This window comes from Leptonotus elevatus, chromosome 20 (genome assembly GCF_054856555.1).
Source record: "Leptonotus elevatus isolate MCC_2025b chromosome 20, RoL_Lele_1.0, whole genome shotgun sequence".
Taxonomy (NCBI): domain Eukaryota; kingdom Metazoa; phylum Chordata; class Actinopteri; order Syngnathiformes; family Syngnathidae; genus Leptonotus; species Leptonotus elevatus.
The window spans coordinates 15,840,317-15,866,367 of record NC_141258.1 but is presented as its reverse complement, the minus strand read 5'-3'; the positions used below and the strand labels follow the sequence as shown (position 1 = coordinate 15,866,367).

At 40.2% G+C, this 26,051-nt stretch overlaps 2 protein-coding genes across 3 annotated transcripts in view; one reads left to right on the top strand and one right to left on the bottom strand.

Annotated features, from left to right (window-relative positions):
* Positions 1–26,051, bottom strand: part of ryr2a (ryanodine receptor 2a (cardiac)) — a 221,846-nt gene that overhangs the window by 55,231 nt on the left and 140,564 nt on the right. Inside the window, exons 68-88 of the mRNA XM_086065047.1 lie at positions 25,500–25,738; positions 20,068–20,149; positions 19,331–19,461; positions 16,387–16,514; positions 16,033–16,225; positions 10,291–10,373; positions 9,556–9,713; positions 9,309–9,396; positions 9,147–9,239; positions 8,414–8,584; positions 8,083–8,142; positions 5,375–5,509; positions 4,720–4,832; positions 3,933–4,029; positions 2,052–2,158; positions 1,926–1,977; positions 1,804–1,854; positions 1,628–1,727; positions 1,275–1,354; positions 1,115–1,191; positions 875–948 (exon numbers count right to left, since the gene is read on the bottom strand). Of these exons, the coding sequence (XP_085921173.1) occupies positions 875–948; positions 1,115–1,191; positions 1,275–1,354; positions 1,628–1,727; positions 1,804–1,854; positions 1,926–1,977; positions 2,052–2,158; positions 3,933–4,029; positions 4,720–4,832; positions 5,375–5,509; positions 8,083–8,142; positions 8,414–8,584; positions 9,147–9,239; positions 9,309–9,396; positions 9,556–9,713; positions 10,291–10,373; positions 16,033–16,225; positions 16,387–16,514; positions 19,331–19,461; positions 20,068–20,149; positions 25,500–25,738 (2,312 nt within the window). The remainder of the gene's footprint in view (positions 1–874; positions 949–1,114; positions 1,192–1,274; positions 1,355–1,627; positions 1,728–1,803; positions 1,855–1,925; positions 1,978–2,051; positions 2,159–3,932; positions 4,030–4,719; positions 4,833–5,374; positions 5,510–8,082; positions 8,143–8,413; positions 8,585–9,146; positions 9,240–9,308; positions 9,397–9,555; positions 9,714–10,290; positions 10,374–16,032; positions 16,226–16,386; positions 16,515–19,330; positions 19,462–20,067; positions 20,150–25,499; positions 25,739–26,051) is intronic.
* LOC147157232 (uncharacterized) lies at positions 19,109–25,081 on the top strand. 2 transcript variants are annotated; one of them, XM_086065046.1, is made up of 6 exons: positions 19,109–19,502; positions 19,720–21,336; positions 21,400–21,680; positions 21,785–22,145; positions 22,552–23,007; positions 23,271–25,081. In XM_086065046.1, the coding sequence occupies exons 4-6, from the start codon at positions 21,969–21,971 to the stop codon at positions 23,376–23,378; spliced, it is 741 nt and encodes a 246-aa protein (XP_085921172.1). In that variant the 5' UTR covers positions 19,109–19,502; positions 19,720–21,336; positions 21,400–21,680; positions 21,785–21,968; the 3' UTR covers positions 23,379–25,081. The 2 variants fall into 2 exon arrangements, 1 of the variants encoding a protein (XP_085921172.1); XR_015091822.1 differs by having other exon boundaries at positions 21,400–22,710; positions 22,823–25,081.

Sequence of the window (26,051 nt, the reverse complement as noted above, 5' to 3'; positions counted from 1 at the left end):
TACCTAAAAAGCATAATGACATTTCTAAACTTTGCTTTTTTCTTGTTTTGACTTGTGTTTTGAATATATGTGATTAGGACTTCTCAGCCATGTAAGATGCTGACTATCGTAAAATACTGCAAAGCATGTAGTATAAGAGAGATTCTACAGAAAGTGCGCTAATGTTTGATGTGTGACTTCTGTAAGTACTCGTGATAATTATTTCAGTTAATAACTTATTTTGTACATGATATAATGGACCGGTACCTCCTTATTAATTTGTCCGGTGGTCCCAGAATTGGAATGTGTTATGGGACTCAGTAGTAATAATATTACGAAAATATAATAGGTAACACGTTATATTACTTCATTACTGCTAAAATGCCCTCGGAATGTCAAGTGAGGCCCCAAATCAAAATTTCCAAACATGGTAAACTAGACTTGCCAGGTTATTAAGAAACCTGAGACCTCCTTTAAATTGTGAAAAATGTGTATTATGTCTCATTTTAAATCAATTATAAATCTGTGGGGTGATTCAAGAGACCTGTACACAAGTCATGCACTAACAATCCGATATATTTGGATAATTTCTGTAGTTGGTAAATATTGCAGAGTCAAGACAATTAACTCTTTTACCAGCAAAAACATCAATTGACGTTAAGGACACACCTACTGTAAACCGCCAATAATGTCAATTGATGAGAGAATGGAATCCAAACTTTCATATGGTATCCACCATGTTTATGTAGTCATAGCACACAATATTCTGTTTGTCTTGAAATATGAGTGAAAATGCTCGAAATTGGCTGGCACTGTAGGGGTTGTTTTTTGGATAACGTTTGGCAGTAAAAGAGTTAAAATAAACGGTGTATAACATATTTTATATACGTTTTACCTGATCCCTCCTCAGTGATCATTCCCAGTCCTTCTGCTTTGTTCTGTCTCTCAAATGCATTTAGATCTAGAACACTGGGGAAAAGAGTTTAATCTTGTAAAACTTAAAGACAACATGCAAACAAACCAAGTAAAAGGAACATTCAGGTTATTCATAAAAATAATGGCCAGTTTAATATAAATATATTCTAGTCTAGATTAAATGTTTAACCATAAACTTTTTACATAGTTTTACTGTTACCTGCACGACTGCATGAGGCCAGCAAGACTCTGAAAGAAGCCAACGTCCTTTCTGTTCTTCAGATAATCCAGCATTTTCTGTCCAGAGATCAGACAATCTATTTGTATTGAGTACAATTTAAAATGCAGCACATGGACAGAATGGACAATAAGGTTGGTACCAGCTGTACTGTAGAGTTTCCTCCATTGAGAATTGCAATGCCCAGTTTTAGGGTTGATGCCACCATGGGACCCATCTCACCTGGTTCAATGGAATCAAACGGATACTTTATTTGTTTGCTTTTCAGTTAATACACGTGTAGATCCTCAGTCTATGCAAGAAGACTTCCTCAAATCCCATGTAATTTAATATCACAATAGATTTCAATCAAGGTACATGTACAATTTTGTACTGGATCTGGATTGTTTCATTCATCATTAATTCAAGTATGATTACAATTTTTGTTTATTAAATTGATGATTGCTTATAACTCTTAAAGGTGAATTAAGAATAATACAAATGAAAAACCCAAACCTTTGCTGGCACTAATGGTCTGAAGTACCATCTCTGCAGCTCCGCGATCATGCAGTCTTTCCTGCTGATATAACAGCTTCTGCTTTTCCATCTCCTTTTCCTATTCATAAAAAAATGGGGGATGGGACATGTTTGACTGGCAATGATAGACAAACCAAACAATGACAAAAACCTACTTCAAAACTTTTCACTTCCTCCCCATCTTCATCTTCTTCATCATGGCAGCTCTGAGGGCAATGAAAAAGAAACCCAGTGAATAAACTCTGGAGACTTGATGTAATATTCATTTGGCAGGTACCTTGGCCATAATATCGGCGTAAGCCATGTAGAGATGATCTTCATCCAGTTTACTACAAGTCAAAACTTGTTTGATTCATAAATGCTATAAAACCTTGTTTCGACAGGCAACTTGAGTGAAACCCACCACTTCTCTGTAAGAGCTGTTCTACTGAAAAGCTGGATGAGCTGATGTAGTGGGTCAATGCGTTTCATTCCCTCCCCTTCTTCGAATGGCTCTTGTTCGCCTGATTTCTGAAATACATTTTTAGTACTGTTCAATACAAGAATATTCTAGAAATACATCAGCATTTGCTATTGTCCCTCATTCAACCTTGCTAAAAAACACACACACAAAAAACAACAATAATCATGTGTTTAGTACGATGGCGTATAAGGGCCACGTATAAATAACTTTTTTTAGAGGGTGGCGGCAATATTCCGAGAAAAAAACTCGCAAATTTGCGAGAAAAGAAACTCAGAAACTTAAAATACACGTAGCGTACTACTTATCGGTCGGGTTTTTAAATAAGGAGATAGTAATTGCTTTAGCATATTAACCGTATGAGAAGGTCCACACCCTGAGGATCAAGCATTTAAATAAATTTGTTAAAATGTATATTCACTTGTATATTTATGTTTCCAGAATTATTATTTACACATTTATACATTTTGGTATTTTTTTGTACATGTAGCTAAGTTGATGTGTCGAATCTGCTGCTCTCTATCATTCACTTGCATTTTACCTAAAGTATGCTAGCTTCTGATTGGTTAGTGTTGGTCAGCTGATAGCCGATCAGTAAGTGTTGTCGCTCTAGCTGCCGTGTATGGCGAGTACAATTTAAATTAAGAATGAATCTTTCTCCATCCTGCCTTTTCTGCCTTTTCATTTAATAAACAGTGTCCCATTAACCACCAACGAACCCTCACATTAGACTATAGCAATGCTACGCATTATTTTCGTAAGTTTCTGAGTTTTTTTCTTGGAATATTAACACCACCACACCCCACCCCCCTGAAAAATATATTTATATACGTGGCCCAAATACGCTGTCGTAGTTTATATATGTATAATTGTTTTTTAAATATGCAAGAGACCCAGGAATTTTTCACAATGTAAAATAGTTCCTTGTTCCCCATGTATAACAAGATTATGTCATGCTTTCTATTATCAAAATACCCCAAAGATCAGGATACCAGACTATTTTTCATCTTGCTGAAAATAACTGTGAACACGAGTCAGCACAAAAATAGCACAGATACATATTTGCCAACTTTCCAGATTGATGCGGGAGACTCCTGAATTACAACCCTATCTCCCTCGTGGTTCCCGATCAGTTATTTCTTCAACTAATCTAACGATTTTACAGTGAAGTAAACAATTTACACTGTGCTGAATATTTGACACAGTATCTGGCGCCCCGGCCTGCTTGCACGGTAGGCATCTGGTTACAAGACACTTGCTGAAGCCTTGATTCTGTCCATAATACATCCAAAATTCGGAAAGGCAGTTGGAGGCTGGATGGGAGGGGACTGCAGCACGAAGCGTTATACTGGTTGATAACTGTCAGGGGTGGATATTGAAAGAGATGACACCTGACACCAGGGGGGAGACTAACCATCGAGAATTTTGTGATTTTCCCGAAAAGCCGCTCCATTTTCGTTTCGATTGCCATCCCCACCACCCTCCCTTTGTTAAATATTAATTGCCACATCACCAACCACTGTGCACTCACTTCCCATGTCGGCGAACGATGAACAGTAGTTAATCATGGATGTCGGTCAGTCAGCCACATATCAGAAATAGGATTTGGTTCATGTCCGTCATCATTTATCTTAAATATGTAGCTATTTCGCCTGTCATCCAAGCAGACTTCATCAGTTCATGCAACTAGGCTTAGTTAGGACTGGACTAGACTTTTTTTGCTTTACTGCAACAATAAAACACTCACAATATATCTGGAAACAGAATTTGCTAAATCTGAATGTAGTTGTGCTAAAGATGCAACTGTATGCAGCATGAACTTACAGCAAGATCCTCTATGAGTTTATCCTCAAAGAAGTGTTCTTCTGCCTCAATCCAGGATTTCTCATAGCCCTGGATGAACAAATTCACAGCCCGATGCCTAGATTGAAGGAGATTCATATACAGACTCAATTATTTGCATGTAATATAATGTAGTATTATAGCCGATAATACTGTATGTATGTATGTATATATATATATATATATATATATATATATATATATATATATATATATATATATATATATATATGTTAGGGGTGTCAGAATTAGTGCGTTAATTTTGAGTTAATTTAAAGTTCACACGTCTACATGATGATAATGCATATATTTGTGGAGACTGGGTTGACGTTTTTTTTTACAATTTTACAAATGTGCAGAATTTCACAAGTTACTTCATCTTAAAGATGAGATAGCTCTTAATATGAAAAGAAAAATGCACTGAGCTGTCACCGTCTTACAAATACAATTATGCCATCTTGTAGCAGAAAAATTACCTCAACACAAATCAATATCACACAAAAAATTTTACAGCCCTTTTTTTAATTTTAACTCAAATTTATGAATGATTATGAAATTACTGTATCAATGACTAAAATATTATTAGTTTAACATTTTTCCAATTTTTATGTTAACAAAAGTATGACAAATTAGAAAAAAATATTTTATTGAGTTTTTTAACTATTTAAGTCATGCGATTAATTACGATTACAAATTTTAATCGCCTGACACCCCTAATAAATATATATTTATATGATTGATTGTGTGCGCTAGTGTACATATAATCTACCTGGGCAGATTGTAGAGAGGAGCCATCCTAAAACAAGCAACTACGGCTCTCTTTCTCTGTTTGGACAGTAATTTGTGCCACACAGCTTTTTTACTGCGCTGAGGATGTTCAACCTGAAAGGACAACAAAACCTTATAGTTCATGTATGTTTTCAGAAAAAAAGAGTGAAAACAGAAAACTTAAATGATGCCTATAGAAGATGTTTAGAAGAAAATGTCTCTTTTCTGTGGATTGTTTGTACTGCAATACTGCAAATATACTATCTTGAGCCATCTTTTAAGAAGAATATTCTATTAACTAGAGATGATAATGACGACACATTATTAATACCTAGGGATGTAACGATACATTGAAAATAAATTTAATGTTGATTTAAATTTGTCCATCCAGTCTTACTAACCCCCAGCCCCATGTCAGCAAAGGACAAGTGAGCGATATAGCTTCAAAAGAATTGCGGGGAGAGATGTTACGTCATATTGCCTGTATTTAATTTTTTCACTCCTGAGTCCTTCATTTTATATGGCCTGCTTTAATATTCAAAATAGAACTACAATATTTAGGTGGATGTATCTGTAATTATAATTACAATATATATTGAACTGTAATAGTGATATTTCTATCTAAGTTTTTAAATAGAGAGAACATTAACTATAACCTGGTCCAGGTGGAAGAGGACATGAGCAATGTCCAGCACTCTTTCCACATTCTTCTCAGGGTCAAAGGTGTCATCACAGTGATTCAGAATGTCTCTGTACAGAGCCCTTTGCCACCGAATAGCAGGGTCCTGCAACTGTAAACATACACAAATAAACACGTTTTCTATATCAATCATAAATTCTCAAACCTTTTACAGTAAGTACCACCTAAATACAGAGCACTCTAAGTACCACCATAATGACCAATGTTTAAAATACAGTAGCATAGAATGCCCAAGAGTTGATAAAATAATATTGCAAGTCACTAACATTATGCACGGTTTGAACATTAACTATTACTGTAAACTATATAGCTCATAGTATATTATTAAATAAATTAGAGCAATAGAAGAGGATTGGCATACAAATGGATTAAAAGTTATTTAGATAACATATCGTATTTGCAGTTCAACAACATACAATCAAAACAATTGAAAATCACTCGTGGCGTTCCTCAAGGGTTTGTCTTAGCCCCTAAACTATTCATATTGTATATAAATGATATTTATAAATGATATTTTGTCAGTGTCAGACCAAAACACGGACAAAATTATTAATAAATTTAAACAAAACTAAGTTTATAGATTTTGGCACTAGAGAAATCAAGCACCTAGCACCAAAATTATGGTCAATTCAATTGAAATAGATAATCAATTTCTTGGAGTAGATATTGATGAAAAATTATGTTGGAAATCACACATAATGGCAAAAGGAAAATGTAAATTAAAAATTTTTAAAAATCATAGGGATCCTCAACAAAGGATGTCCTAAATAATAAATATATTATTTATTATTATTACCATATCTGACCAATTGTGTGGAAAAATGGGGATACGCCTACAAAATAAATACTCACCCTGTTTTCTAACTTAAAAATAAAAAGAGGAAGAATCATTAATAAATCAAATTATACAGACCCAACAAATTCACTATTTATTAAATGATACACGCTGAAATTTTATGCTCTAGTTGAGTTTAAAATGGCACAAATAATGTACAAAGTACACAACAATCTACTCTGCAACAATACTCAGAAGCTGTTCGGAATTAGAGAGAGTTGCTATAATTTAAGGGGTACAAGTGTCTATTAAAAAAAAATCAAAAATAAGAACAAATATGCACAGGTGTGTTTCTGACAGAGGTGTTAATTTGTAGGGATGTAATAGTAACGGAAAATCGTGATATTAAGTGCCATAATATCGTCGTCGTTATGTCACAATATTAAAAGCAGCACATCCATTAAAAAGGTGATGTTGTATTCCTTTTGTGCAGTTCGAGCACCCTCTGGTAGTTAGTTCATTAGAGCAATTTTAAACAGGAATGTTCTGGCTGCTGCGGCGGTTATCACTCATATAAATCAGTCACACCAGCAAATATTGTTCAATATCTCCCCCCCCCCCCCCAAAAAAAAAAATAAACATTAAATTTGGCCTGCTTCAGTCAAACACAACAATATGAGCTTTAAAAAAAAAAATCTATTTAATTGTATTTTTTTATTTTTGTTTTTACAATATTGGGAGTTTTTACACGTTGTCGTGGGCTTTTTATACAGGGAGTCCTCGCGTTACGTCGTACGCGACCTACGTCGTTTCGACTTTACGGCGCCATTATAAAGTTATTAAAAGTTTTGTTGTTGTTACCTCCAACAACGGACATCCATTAACAGGTCGGCTCGCTATCAGGCGCGTCACATTTCCGTATTTGTATTTGTTGAATTAGCTCCCCTTGGGGTTAAATCACAATCATAGGAAAAGGAACGGAACTCTGCCGTAACTTGAGCACTCCCTGTATTGCCAACCTTCCCACAATATTGTGATAATTATTGTAAAGTGAGGTTCCTATTGCGATATTTATCGTATCATGATGTTTGGATATCGTTACATCCCTATTAATTTGTGGACTAAATTTGGAACTGACCTCAAAAGGTGTGAATCAATTGCTTTGTTTTAACATATGTTCAAAAGCAAAGTACAACAAATTATAATAATAATAATAAGGCAAGTCAGCAAAATGTCAGAAATGTAAATTTCGAGACATACTAGTTTGAGTGTAATGAAAATTGTATGTGTGAGTATGAGGGAATAATGATTTATAAATGTGTTAGTGTGTGTGCTTATGTAGTACACACATGCCGAAGTGCAGTTGTATATATGTGCAGGGTTATTATATTTTGTATTTTTCTTTTGTTGCGATAAACTATATGAATAATCTATTATAAAATAAATAATAAATAAATATACAAAGAATAAGGTGTAAGACTAGATATGTTTTTTACTTTCTACTCCCTTTTGAACATGTTAACTGTGCCCAATGATTACCATTTATAAGGTTTAAATCTTTTTTTTACTTTATTACAATATTTTCTGTCGCTTGGTTAGATGTTCAATAAGCTTAACAGTCTGCCATTAAGTATAGGAAAATTGTACTAAAAAGTTAAACACAACTAACCTGTACTTGGGCAGTGATTTTCTCAAGGTACCACTCAAGTGTGCTACTCTACTACCACCTTTTGAGAATCCCTGATCTAAATACCGGTAGTCCAAAGTGAATCCATCTCAGCATTTTTGGGATAAATAGGTTTGGCGGTTACAGTTTTACCAGAATGAGTAAAGGCAAATTTTGTCTCTGCTGTCATGATTTTACAAACCAAACTGTGAATGACTTTTACCTTTCCTTGTAGATGGAGGTTGTTTCTAATGACTTCACGCACTTCGTCTTCAGTGTCTTTCTGTCAAAATAAAAACCGTCGTAGCCTTTCAAACAAGAGGTGCAAGTGCTGTATAATTTATAATTTTATCATTGCAAAGGTATGGCTGCAGACATTTGGGATAACCTGTGTTCAATCCCCAAGAGTAATTTAGATTAATATTAAACCATATTTAGGATTTGAAGATGCAGTATTTATTTTCAAATGGATTACAATAGATATGGCTAACTAAAAATACAAAGCACAAGGTAAATAAAAAATAATGTTTTACAAGTTGTTTTTCGTTTAATACCTGGGAGAATCGGTTCTTAGCAAGAGCAATGAGGTCTTGTTCGCCAGGAACACAAACGTTCAGTCCTACTGGCAGCAGTCGCTTCAGGGTTGCCACGATCAGACTGGTCTGCATTGAATATCGGTCTCCCTTTCTCCTCAACTTTTTCCTCTCCTGATAGGAAACTATTCCCTATAGCAGAGTTTGAAAACAATAGACACATAAAATGACAAAATAATAATCAAGTCTGCACTAACAATATTGTAACTGTAAAGAGTATTTTGTAAATTGAAGGCACTGCTTGTCAGAGTAACTATCCTGTTACAGTTTGCTTGCTTTGCTGATATGCAAACAAAGTTTGGATTAAAATTATTAACTATGAATGCTACGGAAGAGGATTAGGGCCAGTGAAGAGAAAAAAAAAGGTTGTGAGAAGTCTGACTTTATTCTCAGAATTCTGACTTTAACGTGAGAATTCTGACTTAAATTACAGAATTCTGATTTTAACGTGATCATTTTGACTTAAACCTCAGAATTCTGACTTTAAAGTGAGAATTCTGACTTTAATCTCAGAATTCTGACTTTAATCTTAATCAATCTGTCAGACTGTCGTCCAAATATATCTGTTAAATTAATATACATATTCTTCTGAAACACATTCAATTCAAACAGTCAAACCTTCAGTTACATCAGTGAATCCCTCTATATGACTTGGTTATTTAGAGAATTTGGTTATGAGAGTGATATATCATACCTTTGACATCTTACACTTGGAATCTGAGATGAGGAAGGACATGTTGTTGATTTCATTCTGAACCACAAAATTCTGCTCCTCTCTTTTAAAGTTCTGTATAATGGAACAACGATGTTATCTGCCTATGTGAGCCCATCATGGTTAATGATTTCACTGCCTTACATGAGACTTGGCCCAGAATATGAAAACTTCAGCTACCATCTGGAACAACACTTCTGCCTCAGGATTAGACTCTTTCAGCCATGTGGCCCTGTCAGTATATAAACAAATTTGATGACACTCAAAATAGATTTTAAATCCTTCATAATTGAAATCACTTTTTTTTTTTGTAGTATATGAATAATACAGTACACTAAATATAATTTACAGCGAATTCATTCATGTGTCAGAACCACCAAATCCATTTTACCTGTTGAAGTCAACAAATCGTATGAGAAGGGGATAAAAAGCGTAGAGGTCTCTGACAAGAACTGAGAATTGGTCCATGATGAGAAGCTCAGTCTGTGATATCTCACCCCTGCCCTCTGCCTTGCTTTGTTCCTCATCCATCAGGACAACTGCTGCTTTCTACATAATATGATATAAAAATCAGAAGATTCACATTGATAGGGATAATGACCACAACATACGATGAATGCTAAGAAATTGCATTCACAGCATTACATTTCAAATCAAAGCAGCAATCAGGAATGAAAGGATCTTCACCAACCCGTTTTCATGGTTACTCCATGAAAATACGTCCAAACTTTGATGCCATGATCTGCCCAAATTTGATGGAGGGTATCATCGCCAATTTGTCGAGGATACTTGGTTCTATTTGCCTAAAATTGCCTGCTTTAATTTGCAAAATGGTTGACTTGATACATAGGTTCTTGAGATTTTTATTTATTTGATCCCATTATGACAGACATGGCCACACAATATTATGTTGATTGGTGAAATTGGTGTCACGGGGAAATGTTTTCCAGGGGGCGTTACAGAGTGAGTTTTGGGGAGTCTTTTTTTGGATCCATAAACAACATAATTTTTCTCCAGGAAACATGCTAACAAAAATAGTATGGTTTGGATTTTCTGGCAAGTACCCAGGGGGTTTGGGCACCATTTGAAACCATACACTCTTTACTTTGACCAAAGCGCTACTCACTTTCCTGAGTTTCTTCATCAGAGGCAGAAAGTGGGTCTTGAGCAACTGAGATTTCGCCTTGCTGATGATTGGTTGAGAAAACACTTTGGAGGGAAAGAGAGGTGTTAATTATCAACAAGTTTAGCTAAATCCTGGGGTCTATTCCTTTTTTTTATTAAAAAACAAAAACAAAAAACTTACAATATATACATGGTAATTTTTTGATAGAAAAAAACTTACTATGCATGATAATTTTTTGTTGTAGGAAAAAAAGTCTTAAAATACATGGTGATTTTTTAAATATACAGTAGTACCTCGGAGTTTGAACATAATTCGTTCCTGCGAAGTGTTCAAAGTCCGATTTGTTCAACCTCCGAAATTCTTTTTTCCATAGGAAATAATGTAAATGCGATTAATCCTTTCCCAAGCTCCAAAAACAGAAAATTCCTATTTTAATTTATATTTATCTTTTTTTACATTTACACCCTGTACAGTATTTAAACAATAAAAAATACCTTACCTTTTTTGTTGTGGTGTGATAGCATCAGTGGATGATAAATGCTATGTTAATGCTTGCTTTAGTTCAGTGCTGAGTTTGTGTATTTTACATTGGGCATATTGTTACACTACTAAGCGGTCTTTGCGTGCAATGTTTAACGTCAGGCACGTTGTTGAACAGCGTGCCAGTATTTACAGAAGTAGTCTTGGTAGTTACAGCAGCGCGATAATCTCCTTCCTAATTTCACTGTGGTTCGTAGCACTGTATGTTTTTCTTTGCTGCCACTGTTGTCTTTTGTTGGACCCATGGCGAAGAAAATTGTTGTGGAAAAATCTAAATGCACTCGCGAGTACGGAGCACCTCCGGGAGTATTCACGATCTGACTGGAAATGAGCAGTGCATCGTCTCAACTACCGCAATGTGAGCATTCGGCATTGCTCGGCTTCACTCGGCTACCCGTTTTCAAGGTACGTTCGGCTTAGCTTGCTTTGCTTGGGTGTTCGAACTCCGAAAATGAGTTCAAACTCCGAAAATGAGTCAAAAACTCCGAGGCATTTTTTACTCACATTTTTGGGTTGAAGTTTGATTTGTACGAGTTCCGAGACGTTCAAACTCCGAGATTCCACTGTATATGATAAAATAAAATAAAAATTATTATAAAAAAAACACATGGTCATTTTTTGATTGAAAAAAAAAGCCTTACTATGTATGGCCATTTTTTAAACAAAATAAAAGCCTTAGTATACATGGTCATTTTTTAAATTTAAAAAAAGCCTTACTATATACATGGTCATTTCCTTTTTTTCCACTTTTCTTTTTTTTTTTTTTACATATTAAAAGCCTTACAGTCAGTTTTTGATAGCAGGTTATGTGAATAAAAAAATAAAAAATAAAAAGTAGAGCTGCAAGCAGCTATAAAGGGCCTTCACAGCTCGGGCCACTTTGGAGTACTTGTTCATTGAGGTACTAGCACAGTGGAATTCTTTTTTCTTTTTTTTTTAAATGGCACAATGTCAATAATCCTTTACATATGGATTTCTTGTTTTGTACCAATCCATTTCATGCATTTTCACGTATCTTTAGACCACCAGAGGTGTCAAATCAAGGTCCAGAAAGTAAAAACCCTGCCACAGTTTGGCTTTAGCCTCAGAGGCTAGTTAGCAAGCTCCCATGGTGCTCGTTTACCTGCTAGGGAGCTAGCTAGGTAGCTAGCACTAGGGGCCAAAGCCAAGCTGTGGCAGGGTTTTTACTTTTTGGACCTGGATTTGACACCTCTGTAGACCACCCATATCAGCATACTTTTTCTTGGCAAACAGCGCGTAGCAACAACAACAACATGCGGTGAAGTAAAAAGCTTTGCTTTTACATTTCATCTGGAATATCTTTAGATGAAACACCCACAGATTCAAGTCAATCTGTGGGAGAAGTTCTTTAAAAATGGGACCTATATAATAGGCCAAAAATGGGGCATAATTTGAAAGTAAATTCAAAATGGCGGACTTCATGTTGGGTTTAACATATGGCTCCAAGATACTTTTTTTTTTTTTTTAGGTCTAGGCTGTTTCATATGCCTCCAACTTAGATGGAGACTAGATCTAAGTGAAACGTACAATTGGGGCTGCTTGCCAAGCCTGATGTGCACAGAAAATGTAATGAGTTTTTGTCCATGATAAAAACCCTCCCCCAAAATTTTTGGGGCATTCCTACAGCAGCAGAATTTCACAGCACAACCATTACGGTGAAAAGTAGGTTCATAGTTACTGTACATTGGAACAATTGAGAGCTGAGCCCCATGAAGGTAAGCAAATCATATATCTGTGTTTGGTGCTAATTTATGATAAACAGTCATAATATTTTACATGATTACAGTATATTAGTGTTTACTTTGTGACAATGCAGGTTCCCATATTAAGTGAAACCACAGGTAGGCATTACCGTCTCTCCGTGGGCCCTGTTGTTGGCGGATGCCCACATTTTTGGCGAGTGCTGTATAACGGCAAGACTAAAAAAAATTACTCAGACTGAGCACCGAATGAAGCAGGCTTTCATCCGTCGATCCGGGTCTGTACAGACGGTCCTTCTTCTCAGTACGTATAAAGCATTCGCCGAAAATGTGTGCCTAAGTCAACCAGGGGTCGATGGAAAAACAGAAGTACCCACCTCTAAGTTAGACCATCCCAAATTTTGATTCTGAATTTGATCATGTGTATACATTTTCAAAAATAAATACATAAACAGAAATAATTGATAAATTGATGATGAAAGTTATATCAGTAAAGACATAATGGCAAACATGATTTTAACCCTAATGTTACGTTTGTTTTCACGGGTCAATGTCTGTTTATGTGTTACTGAGGCACTTTAAAGCCAATCAACACATGGTTTGCGTCGGGCCAAAACCTCGTAAGTCAAAATTTGGTAAATTTCATATTTTTTTCAAAAATCTATATCGTTAGTCAGTCTACACCTGTTGTTGTTTTTTTGTTAATTATTTTTTATTTATTTTTTACAAATTATTGACCAATTTAAAGTGTTGAAAATGGCTTGCTCTCTTTGATGATGAAATGTTAATGGTTAAACAAACGTTTTTTTGGGTCTATTTTGCAGGTAGCCTACAAGGTTTTGGCCCAATACCAGTAAAAAACAATTAAAATGGTTAATTTCAAATATTTGCAATAAATTGGTTAAACATGAAGGTGATATTCAATTGTTTAATAGATGTGTTTTCCCCATTTCTGACACAAGTAACAATACATGCCAACACGGCATGTTGAATTGACAAGAGAAACAAACCTAACAGGAGGGTTAATTATTTAACCAGTTATCATTCCGACTGCCTGGAATGATTCAAATTTGATTCAAAAATTAAATAGAATCGGGCCATCAAACGTTTTATCTGAATCTTTTGTACGTTGAAAGATTTGTTGAGGTTGACCTGCAGTATTAACACTGGGGTATATAATAGGGCTGGGACAAAATATCGTTTGGCAATATATTAAGATACTTTTTATCCCGATCCGTAGTATCGATCCATTAAGTGAGTATCGACACTTTTCGATATCTTACATTGCCGTGCAGTGCGTACAACGCCGGCCGCATTACAAATAGCAAGTCATATGTTAATCTGCTAAACTGATAGGCGGCAGCACTGCGCCACTGAAAAGTATAGCCTACTAGCTAATATGTTTGCCTTGCAAACAAAGACCAACGGAGCCTTCTCTCTTCACTCGCCGCTACTGAGGGAATCTGGTTTTGTTCTTTCTTCTCCACTTAATAATATTCTTAATTTTTTATTTTAGCAGCGGCACCTTACAATCCCAGTGGAAGATGTCCGGCATCACACTAGTCCACAAGAAAGGCGACAAGTCAGATTTTTTCAGACTATAGACCGGTTAGCCTGAATTCCCATAGCCAGTAAAGTCATGGAGTCCATTATAAATGACTCCATGATCTCACGCTTGAAGATCATTTCCCCCTGCCTAAATCTCAGTATGGCTTTAGAAGACACCGCTCCACCATCCACCCTCTTGTTGTCCTTCTCAAGACTGCTGTGATACTCTTGACCATCCTTCAAGAAAGGAAGTGAGTGTTGTTGCTCTGGACATCTCCTGAGCGTTTTATTCTGTGTGGCACCGTGGACTTCTCATGATGCTAGAACATCAGTTTGGGATCCACGGAAGACTGCTCCAGTTTCTACGCTCTTACCTGTTACATCGCTGTCAGTTCACAGTCATCAACGGTAAAAGCTCTGCTCTGGCTAATTTCAGGGCAGGAGTACCCCAGGGATCAATCCTTGGCCCGACCCTCTACATCGCTTTCATCAATGATATCACTGTTGTCATCCAGCAAGCATCTCCCACCCTGCTTGCTGATGACACAATGCTAAAAATGGTAATACCATCTTCAAACGATTGTGAGCAGTGTGCCCAGCAAATCAGTGACGATCTCAAACGGGTTTCAGAATGGGCTGAGATGTGGCAGGTAACCTTCTGCCCTGGTAAGACCCAGAGCATGATTGTGTCCCGCAAAAAAGATCTGCAGGCCAAACCCCCGCCCCAGGTAATATTTCAAGGTACTGCACTTGAGGAGTCAGAAAACATCACCCTCCTTGGGGTGACCCTAAACAACACCATGAGTTGGGTGCCCCATGCTGTCGAAAAAGCAAAAAGTGCAGCACGTTTATTGGATATGCTGTACAGAAGCAGAAGCTCCATCTCTGCGGAAAGTCTTTCCCATCTGTACAGATCATGCATCAGAAGTACCTTTGAATATGCTTCCCCTGTGTGGAATGGAGCACCAGCCTATGTCCTAAAATCCTTCGACCAGCTACAGGACAAGTGTCAAAGAATATTCCCAAACCACCCAGTGGAAGCTCTCTCTGTACGCCGAAATATAGCTGGTCTCTCCATAATCCACCAGGCATTGCCACAGTCCATTATTTGTCAAATTTCTAGTGAACTCCACCTTACATCGATTTTATGAATTCAAAGTGTAGCTTCTAGCCATAGGAAAAAAAAAATCAGCCAGTCGTCTCATCTGGTCCGAGGTCAGAGGCAACGATTTGGGGAGGCGGTCGGCGCGCGGAAGGGACCTGCCACTGCCTCGCTGAGGCTTCGAGGTCGCCGCCTCGGCCGAGCCCAGGGGCCACGCTGCGTGTGGGTGAACGGGTCCTCCACCGCCAGCCGCTAAGTGCTCTGCGGGCGCGTGAACAGAGGTCAAGGTGGCCTGCGACAGCCACAGCTGCGAAAAGAGGTGCCCGGCGGCGGGGTGCCCGGCGGCGGGGCGCCCTGCTCCCAATCGATGGTAAAGCGACGCTCAGAAGACATGTTTCCGAGTAATATTTGTAAGTGTCGATGATTAATGTGTCCTACAATTCACATTAGTTTTTTTTCTTTTTTTTTCTTCTGAATTTTCAAAACTGATGAAATAAAAAAATGCATGCTGATATCATTCTCTTAATTAAAAAACACACAAACAAACAATGAGTTTGTGAGTGAAAAATGGGCAATCTTGGCAGATTGATGATCCCTTTTTTAAATACACGTTTTAATGTTAATAGTTTAATATTTAAGTAGCCCCCCACCTTGAAGCCCCAAAATAAAATTAAAACAAAAAAAAGTATCGCAATACGTATTTTGATTGCCACCAAAGTATCGGGATCTGGATTGGATCGTGACAGAAGTGGATCGTCTCAGCCCTAGTATATAACAATCACACACATTAACAGCCACAAAGATGTACAATCAGTGTGCCATTAGGATTACCAGCTAGTCTTTTCATCCAGGCCCCCTCATCGATCCCTAAATTGTTGTAGATGATCTTCAAAATGTTTCCAAGTAATATGTTCATATGTTCAGAGGTCACAGATGTACAGCAGCTGTCTGCTCGTTCTGGGTTGTTCTCTGGTCCGTGTTCCCACCAGTGAGACGTGTAGCTGCACAAAACTGGTAAAACCACCTGCATAAATACAAACATTGATCAAAAACCTGTTGCTGTACCACCAGAGGATACTGCAGTTAAGCTTTCCCAAATAAATCATTTTTCTTTCTTCTTCTTCGACACACTGGTAGGTGTCCTATTTTAGACCAGTTAACAGAAAAATATATTTGATGACTTACCTCCATTACATGAGGCATTTGAGTATATTTCATGCCAGACTCTGCCACCTCGATGATTTCTTCCAGAGACCTCTCCAAATTTGGAATCATTGTACAAACGTCTACGACCTTGTCTGGCAGACCAAGAGCTGTTATGGAAAGTATTAAAATATACACAACAAAAATATTTTTTTAAATATACACAAACAGTTTATGCCACACAAAACACTCAAAAAATAGTAAACAAAATATGGAAAATAGTAAATTATTGACTAGCAAATAAAAAAAAGGAACATTTTAATGATAATGTTTAACAGTTTCCATGCCTAATAATTTGTAACAATTGTTTTCTTCTTTACACAGCCAAACAAAATCAGCCATTATTGATTTGTTCTTATTTAATAAAACAAGTTTGAAAAACAACAAAAACAATACGGCCACAGTGTGTGCTAAAGAGTTGAGCTGAACATCCACATTTTTCATAATGTGTCACTCAAGCTCTGATTGGATGGCGTGCACTGAAAAAGTATGTTTCACTATTATATTGCTTATTATACTATATAACGTATTATGCAGGTCGCCTGAAGAGTGACCAGAGGGTGTGTTCCAGGTAAATGGCAAATGGACTGCTTTAAATAGCGCTTTTCATCTGCATCCCATTCACACACCAGTGTGAAGCTGCTGCCATGCAGGGCGCTGCCAGGTCCACTGGGAGCAAATCGGGGATCAGTGTCTTGCTCGGACACTTTGACATGGTCACCCGGTGTGAAGAGCGAACCCACAACTTCACGGATGGGAGACGACCAATCTACCAATGAGCAATGCCGTGCCAGGTATAGAGGGATCACACCTCAGCCTACCTGGTAAGGTCTATTCAGGGGTGCTGCAGAGAATGGTCCGCCGGCAAGTCGAATCTTGGATTCAGGAGGGGCAGTGTAGTTGTCGTACCGGCCGTGGAACAGTGGACCAGTTCTACACCCTAAACAGGGTAATCCAAGGGAGTTCGCCCAACCAATCTACATGTGTTTTGTGGACTTGGAGAAGGCGTTTGACCGTGTCCCTCGGGGAGTCCTGTGGTTGGGAAGTATGGGGTAGAGAACCCCCCGATATTGGCTGTTCGGTCTCTGTATGGCTGGTGCCAGAGTTTGGTCCGCAATGCTAACTGTAACTCAGATTTGTTTCCAGTGAGTGTTGGACTCCGCCAAGGTTGCCCTTTTTCACCGATTCTGTTCAGAACCTTTATGGACAGAATTTCTAGGCGCAGCCAAGGCATTGAGGGTTTTTGGTTTTATAGCCTCAGCATTGCATCTTTGCTTTTTGCAGATGGTGTGGTGCTGTTGGCTTCTTCAAGCCGCGACCTCAGACTCTGGAGGGGTTCGCAGGCGAGTGTGAAGCGGTTGGGATGAAAATACATCCATCCATCCATCCACCGCTTATCCGGGGTTGGGTCGTGGGGCAGCAGCTTAAGCAGGGAAGTCCAGACTTCCCTCTCCCCAGCCACTTCAACCAGCTCCTCCGGCGGGATCCCATGGCATTCCCAGGCCAGCCGAGAGACTTAGGCTATGTTCAGACTGCAGGCATATCTGACTCCAAGCAAGTGTCCAAATACAATCTAAGCCACATTATCTTACCGTTCCTCGCAAGCGCGTTTTCTTTCTCTTTCTTTCTTTCTTTCTTTCTTTCTTTCTTTCTTTCTTTCTTTCTTTCAACGACCATGACTACGGCCGGGCACTAATTCGCTATTTCCAGTTGCGCATGTGAAGAACTGATGGCGTAGCGAGACCAGCTTCAGCGCAGGTAATATAAATTGTCACTGTATTTTCAGTTGAGCATGAGCGGAGCTGACGGGGCAGTGGAGCCGTCAAGGCGTTTGACTGCCGAGCATGCAAAGAACCAGCTGAGCAGCGAACCGAATGGATATTGACAGCGTGGGCGCATTGGGTTTTTGCACGCATAGATTGAAACTACCTCTCACATGTGGTTTCAATCCGTCCCGCAAAAAAAGGATTTCATGTGCTTTGTGGCTGTTCAGACTACAAAAGAGCCATTCACTTTCAATCTGGCTGGGCTAAAGATCAGATTTGGGCTGGCAGTCTGAACAAGGCCATAGTCTCTCCAGCGTGTCCTGAGTCGTCCCCGGGGCCTCCCGCTGGTGGGACATGCCCGGAACACCTCTCCAGGGGGGCGTCTAGGAGGCATCCGCACCAGATTCCCGAGTCATCTCAACTGGTTCCTTTCAATGCGGAGGAGCAGCAGAGGGATGGTCCTCAGTTGGAAAAAGGGCGGAGTGTCCTCTCCAGGTTGGGAATAAGATCTTGCCCCAAGTGGAGGAGTTTAAGTATCTTGGGCTTGTGTGAGGGCAGGATGGATTGTTCCTATGTTCCTTTCCTCACCTATGGTCACGAGCTGTGGGTTGTGACCAAAAGAACAAGATATAAGCGGCCGAAATGAGTTTCCTCTGCAGGGTGTCCGGGCTCTTCCTTAGAGGTAGAGTGAGAAGCTCGATCATCCGGGAGGTGTCAGAGTCGAGCCATCTGTTGAGAGGAGCCAGTTGAGGTGGCTCGGGCATTTGGTTCGGATGGCTCCAGGACGCCTCCCTGGAGAGGTGTTCCTGGCATGTCCCGCTGCCAGGTGACCCCGGGGATGACCGAGGATATGCTGGAGAGACTATGTCTCTCTGGGGGAACGCCTTGGGATACCCCCGCAGGATCTAGACGAAATGGCTGCGGAGAGAGGTCTGGGCCTCCCTGTTAAGGTTGCTGCACCCGCGACCCGACCTCGGATAAGCGGTAGATGATGGATGGATGGATGGACTAACCTATTACTGTATCCCAGAATTATATTATTGAAACAAAATGCTATTTTGTTTTGCTACTGCATGTACTGCAAATGGATGATAAATCTGAATAAGCGTGTGTGTGTGCGTGCGTGTGCATTTGCGTGTGTGTTTTCAGCAAGTTTGTACCAGTTCTGTCTTTAGGTCTTTTGCTGTTGTAGGTGGAGAAGTTGTTGAAATTGTCGATGTGAGGTTCAAGGAAGGCAACCGGGAAGGCTGTTGAGAAAGCAGCCAAACATTTTCCTAATGCTGGCCGATGTCTGTAAAAGACAAAGAGAAATGGAAAATAATGCATAATACAGTAAGTATATCAATGATTTCCTTAAAAGTATGCATCACTGTGTTATTAGAAATAGCCCAATGAGCAGACAAACAACGTCTTGTAACTATGAGTGCTTAGTTGCTTCTACAGTATTGGAGGCTACCCCGACAAGCTCAAAAATGGACTGCTTTACGGAATCAGTGGAGGCTGGTGTTTGTGGATCTCACTCTGCTTCATCTATCTTTCCTTCCTTTAGTCTTTCCTCTGGTCTTCTGACAACCTCACGACTCTGGCGGGACTCTGAAGTATCTGATTAAGGTGAAGGGTTTGGGATTTTTAACAGATTTCAGGTGAAAAAAAAGCGATGATGATGACATGTTGACTTGGGAAGGCTGCTGAAAGAATAATACTGAGCTCTCAAAAAAAAAAAGAAATAGCCCAACAAACGCAGACAACATTTTGTTACTATGAGTGCTTAGTTGCTTCTACAGTCTAGAAGGATTACCCCGACAAACTAAAAAATTGACTGCTTTACGGATTATTTTCAATAACTGAACAAAAAAGAATATATGGCCTATTGATGAAGCTATTATGGCATACATACCTCTCTACATATATGCTTTCATTATTTCCCAGAAAGTAGAGGCTCTTGAGGATTCTGTAGCAGGAAACCTGGACCTCATCCACTATGACAGACATCATCAGAAATACAATAATTCAATCACATTCATGGGTATTGTCTTTAATTATTGTTAAAGAATTCATGTTAGAATTTTAAAATTTTAAAATGTCTCCCTTCATTCATGGCTGTAAGCTTTCAGGCTATGACCAGTGGTCTGCATTATGCCAGAGATGGGCTCAAGTCATTGCAATTTGGACTTGGACTTGTCTCGGGCAAAATTAAAAACTTGGGTCTTGTCTTGGTTTGATTTGATTTCAGACATGTTGACTTGACAAACTTGACTGTTGTTCCTTTTTATAAGTCCGGTTTGAAGATAAAATATAAAATGGATTTGGTTATGGTAATATAACGTCTGTAGGCAAGTGCATGCTTGGAATAACACTGTCATGACTGAAGGATTACCCTGTCAATAGTCAAACCCCTCACAACAGAGAAGCACATCATCCTGCTATGTGATGGGATTGTCATGTATGTCCAAATGGAAGGGTTCCCATTAGATTTTATTTTTGCCTCAAGTGTGATACAGAATGCAAAATTGGTTTAAAGCCAGACTACAGTTAGTTATGTGTAAACCCTTTCTGCCAAATAAATATCTGTAAATTCAAAAGCCTGTTCATTCGGAAGTTAGCTTAATAACAAATCACACATTTCTGGTGTGCTGGCATTCAGGCAGACAGTGAAATATATGTTTTTGTTTTTCTTGCTATTACATTTTTGTGGAATTAATTGATTGAAGCACAATTCAAGGCCATGAAAAAAAAATAAGGTCAAGATAAAAAAAAATTGATAATTTTCATGTGTATATCTAACTCCAACGGAAACCTCACTGCACGTCACTGACTATGCCTTGCTCAAGTGCACCTTGGCACTAGCCAGAAAGCAGACTATTTTCTTCAAAAACTACACTGTAACCCACGGAGGCACGGGAAGAACATCCAAACCCCACCCAGAAAGATCAAAGCCTGGACTTAATCTCACGCCTGTCAGGGCCCCCGCTTCCTCCCCATGAGCCCTGCCCATTTGTTCCCTGTTTGTGTGTATGTGTGCGTGAGAAAATCACACTGCTGGGAAAGGTGGAGGAGACACAGCTGGAGCAGGAGCCAGGTGCATGTAATCACAAACAGCAGCCTACAAAAGTCAGCCTTGGACTTCACTTCAGCGCCAGATCAACTCTAACTGTCACACAGTCAGGTGCATCCAGCTTGTTGCCTGCCTTTGAGTAGAACTTTATTCTAATTACCAGCCTTTTTCTAGATTTCCTGCACCTGCCGAAGCCGTACCTTTGCCAGTCTGCCGAAGCTAACTCGCCCGTGGATCACCAATAACAGGGGAGGTATTGGTGAGCCAAACGAATAGCCCCTCCTCACGCCGACTCCCACTCGCTGCTACGCTGTTCCACAACGACCAGTCCAGGGTGCTGTCTGCGCTAATCGACTGCGGGGCTGATGAGAATTTCGTCGATCACAGCCTAGTCAAGCAAATGGGAATAGAGACTCTCCTATTGGCTCGACCTTTCAAGACCACAGCCCTCAATGGTCAGTTACTGTCGCGGTTAGAACAGCAGACAATACCAGTCTCTCTCCAGCTTTCAGGCAACCACCGTGAAGTCATTCGCCTATATGTTTTTAATTGCCCTCAGTCACCCTTGGTACTTGGATTACACTGGCTAAAAATCCACAACCCTGATATTGACTGGACGGTGCCAAGGCTTACTGCATGGAGTGATTTTTGTCATCGCCATTGTTTACAGTCAGACATAGCGCCAGCCCGTTGTGTTAAGGAACCGGACCTTCCAGACCTCACCTCTGTACTTGAATGCTATCATGACCTTGGACAAGTCTTCTCTAGGGATCGTGCCATGGCCCTACCCCCTCACCGGCCTTATGACTGTGCTATTGAGCTACTGCCAGGAGCCACTCTCCCAAAAGTACGACTCTACAACATCTCACGGCCAGAGAGAGAAGCTATGGAGAAGTATATCACCAAATCCCTGGCTGCAGGTATCATCCGCCCGTCCTCCTCCCCTGTTGGTGCAGGTTTTGTCTTTGTGAGTAAGAAAGATAAGTCCTTTAGACCTTATATAGACTATCAAGGGCTGAATAACATAACAATAAAAAAACAAATACCTCATCCCCTTGATCGAGTCAGCATTCGCACCTCTCCATGGTGCTGGTATATTTTCCAAGCTCGATCTGCGCAACGCCTATTACCTCGTCCGCATCAGAGAAGGTGATGAATGAAAAACGGCTTTCAACACACCACTAGGGCACTACGAGTACCTGGTCATGCCATTTGGGTTGACAAACGCCCCCGCCGTTTTCCAGGCCTTGGTCAATGACGTCCTCCGAGACATGATTGACAAGTTTGTGTTTGTGTATCTCGATGACATTTAGATTTTTTTCACAGTCCCTGTCCGACCATGTGAGGCATGTGCGGCTGGTGCTCCAAAGGCTCTTGGGGAATAGGCTTTTTGTGAAGGTCGAAAAGTGTGAATTCCATGTCCCCAAAACCACGTTCCTTGGCTACGTCATTGCTAAGGGTGAGCTGCACATGGACCCAGCCAAGGTGCCTGCTGTCTCAGAGTGGCCTAAACCTACCGACCGCAAGCAGTTGCAGCGTTTCCTCGGATTCTGCAACTTCTATCGGAGATTCATTAATAATTATAGTTGTGTTGCAGCCCCCCTCACAGCCCTCACCTCCATTGGTCAGAAGAGGCTGACACTGCATTCAGCAACCTCAAGAACCGGTTCACGTCTGCTCCTGTCCTTGTTCATCCAGACCTATCGAGACAGTTCATTGTGGAGGTGGACGCATCTGAGGCGGGAGTGGGGGCCGTGCTCTCCCAACGGCTACCTGTGGACGGTAAGGTACATCCATGTGCCTTCTTCTCCCGTAAACTCTCCCCAGCAGAGCGCAATTACAGCATCGTGACAGAGAACTCCTGGCTGTGAAAATGGCACTAGAGGAATGGCGCCATCTGCTGAAGGGTGCAAAACATCCATTTGTGGTGTGGACGGACCACAAAAATCTGAAATACCTGAGGACGGCAAAGAGACTAAATCCAAGACAAGCAAGGTGGGCCCTCTTTTTTGCTCATTTTCATTTCACTTTGTCATATATTCCAGGGCCTAAGAACAACAAAGCCTGATGCCCTGTCCCGCCAGTTCTCCACCCACAAAGGAGGATCCAGTGCTCTCTGGGGTACTAACCTCCTCTCCTTCCCTCCCAAGTGAAAGAGATAGCAGTCCCATCCGTCCAATCCCACATATGGCGGTGCTCCAGCACATGGAAATGCGCTCGCACAGCTCTGCTCCGTGCTTTGGAGACCTCCCGAACACATGCCGACCGCTGTCGCTCCTCTTTACGCGGTAGGCCAAAAGGTTTAGCTGAGCACTAAGAATCTCCCATTGAAGGTTGAGTCCAAGAAGCTGTCTCTGCGATTCATCGGCCCATATTAAATTGAGCGCATAATTAATCCGTGCGCCATCCGCCTCAAGTTGCCCGCCACTCTGCGTGTCCATCCGACATTCCATGTTTCTCAGATCAAGGCGTACTCTACAAGCCCGTTGTCCCCACCCTTGCCTGCGACTCCCCCGCCGCGGATGGTGGATGGGGACCCTGCTTACACCGTGAGCCGCCTTCTGGATGTTCGCCGCAGGGGCCGTGGCCTCCAGTATCTGGTGGACTGGGCTAGTTACGGCCCGGAGGAGCGCAGCTGGGTCCCTCGTCGTTTCATCCTGGACAGTTCCCTCATCAGGGACTTCAACCGTCGTCGGGCGCCGGGTGGCGCCCCGAGGAGGAGGGGTACTGTCAGGGCCCCCGCTTCCTCCCCATGAGCCCTGCCCATTTGTTCCCTGTTTGTGTGTATGTGTGTGAGAGAAAATCCCACTGCTGGGCAAGGTGGAGGAGATACAGCTGGAGCAGCTGTAATCACAATCAGCAGCCTACAAAAGCCAGCCTTGGACTTCACTTCAGCGCCAGATCAACTCTAACTGTCACACAGTCAATTGCATCCATCTTAATGCCTGCCTTCTAGATTTCCTGCACCTGCCGAAGCCGTACCTTTGCCAGCCTGCCGAAGCTAACTCGCCTGTGGATCGCCTGCTCCCTACCCGGACTCGACCCCCCCACCCCCCACACTTGGTTCTCCCGCTCACATCAGCCCACAAATTAAAAGACTCGCAAGTGACTCTGTTTGCCTCCCGTGTCTGCACTTGGGCTCTCATTACACGCCTTTGAACCCTAACAACGCCCTCAGCCCTGGGAAGCGGATGTGCTAACCAGTCAGCCACCATGCCACCCTTGTTGCAAAATCTTTCCTCGTTCTGCAGTCGAGTTCATAAATTAATGTTGCCTGTTTATCAGAGAAATGTGATGTGAAGACGAAGCAGACTGCCCTTGCGCTAAAACATTGTTCTTGTCCTTGCTCCAGTCACAATACAGGATCCGCTATTTGCTTCTTCTCCTATAGAGATACCCGCCAAAATCCAACAATCTTTGCAGTATTTACCTGTAATCCACATATATGAGGGCCAAAACATAGTTGCTGTAAAATATACAGTATTTTACTGGTAATTATACAGTATTTTGTTTTTACCCATAATGAACCTTGTTTTACCCAAAATGCATTGCTGTATAGTTAAATACTGTAAAATTGAAAAACAAGAAAATGCTGTAATTTTTTTTTACTGTAGATTTTACAGAAATGTGTTAGTGTACTTTTTCTTATTTTATTTTATTTTTTGTTTATTTTACGTTGTAATTTGTCCGTGGTGGGCCAAAGGCCAAGTCTTTCCAAATTAAGGTCCTGCCACTCCTTATCTTGTGATACTAATTAGTTCAATTGGCTAATAATATCATTATTTGACATTTTCCTCCATGAAGACCACATATTGCAAATAAAACTGCACTAATAACTTGATTTGACTTGTACGGAAAAGGATTAGGGACTAGTGAAGAGGGAGGGGGGGGGGGCGGGGGTTAGCAGGATTCTCACTTTATTCTCAGATTTCTGACTTTAAAGTGAGCAATCTGATTTAAATCTCAGAATTCTGACTTTAATCTCAGAAATCTGACTTCACTTTAATCTCAGAATTCTGACTTTAAATTGAGATTAAAGTCAGAATAAAGTCAGAATGCTGAGAATAAAGTCAGAATCCTGCCAACCTTTTTTTTTCTCTTCACTGGCCCTAATTCTCTTCCGTGTACTTGAGACTTGACAACACAGAATGAGTTCGGAACTGCTTGAGCCTTAAAAGTTATGACTTTTGAGAATTACTTTGTCACAAGCGTAACTTGGTATATGCATGTAAAAAAAAGCAATCTAGATGAGCAAATCTGTGTCCCATACGCACATATTAGATCTTCTCCAAAATTATTCTTTCCAATATGCTCAAACAAAGAAGACAGGATCGGAAGCAGGCCAAAGGTGGTATAGTTGATGATCTGAGGGACCCCTCTGGGCTGTTCATTGCAGTGAGTAAATTGGCCATGCTTCAAGTTCTCTTGAGTCTTCTCCAGAGCTTCTGCTGCACTGCTGAAGTAGGACTGCAGTGCTGCCTTGACTGACTCCAAGCCTGTCTTCATTACTGTCCTAATATAGGATAACATTAAAATAGTTGGGGTTTGTCTCAATCATTGTAAGTTTTATCCATATCAAGAATACTTGTGAAAGTCAAAGTGGGCAAAGCTTTAATAAAATCCTACACGTGCAACAAATTACAAGATCTGATGGTGAGTGGCAGAAAGGCAGTGCTTACCACATATTTGCTGATCTGATTTACTGTTAAATATAAAGCCTTGTAGCACCTGATGTAATGTAATCATTTCCTGAAAATTTAATAATGCCTGAAATGTAATACAATTTGCACTTAAATTGATCAAAAATGTCATAAAACCAAGCAATA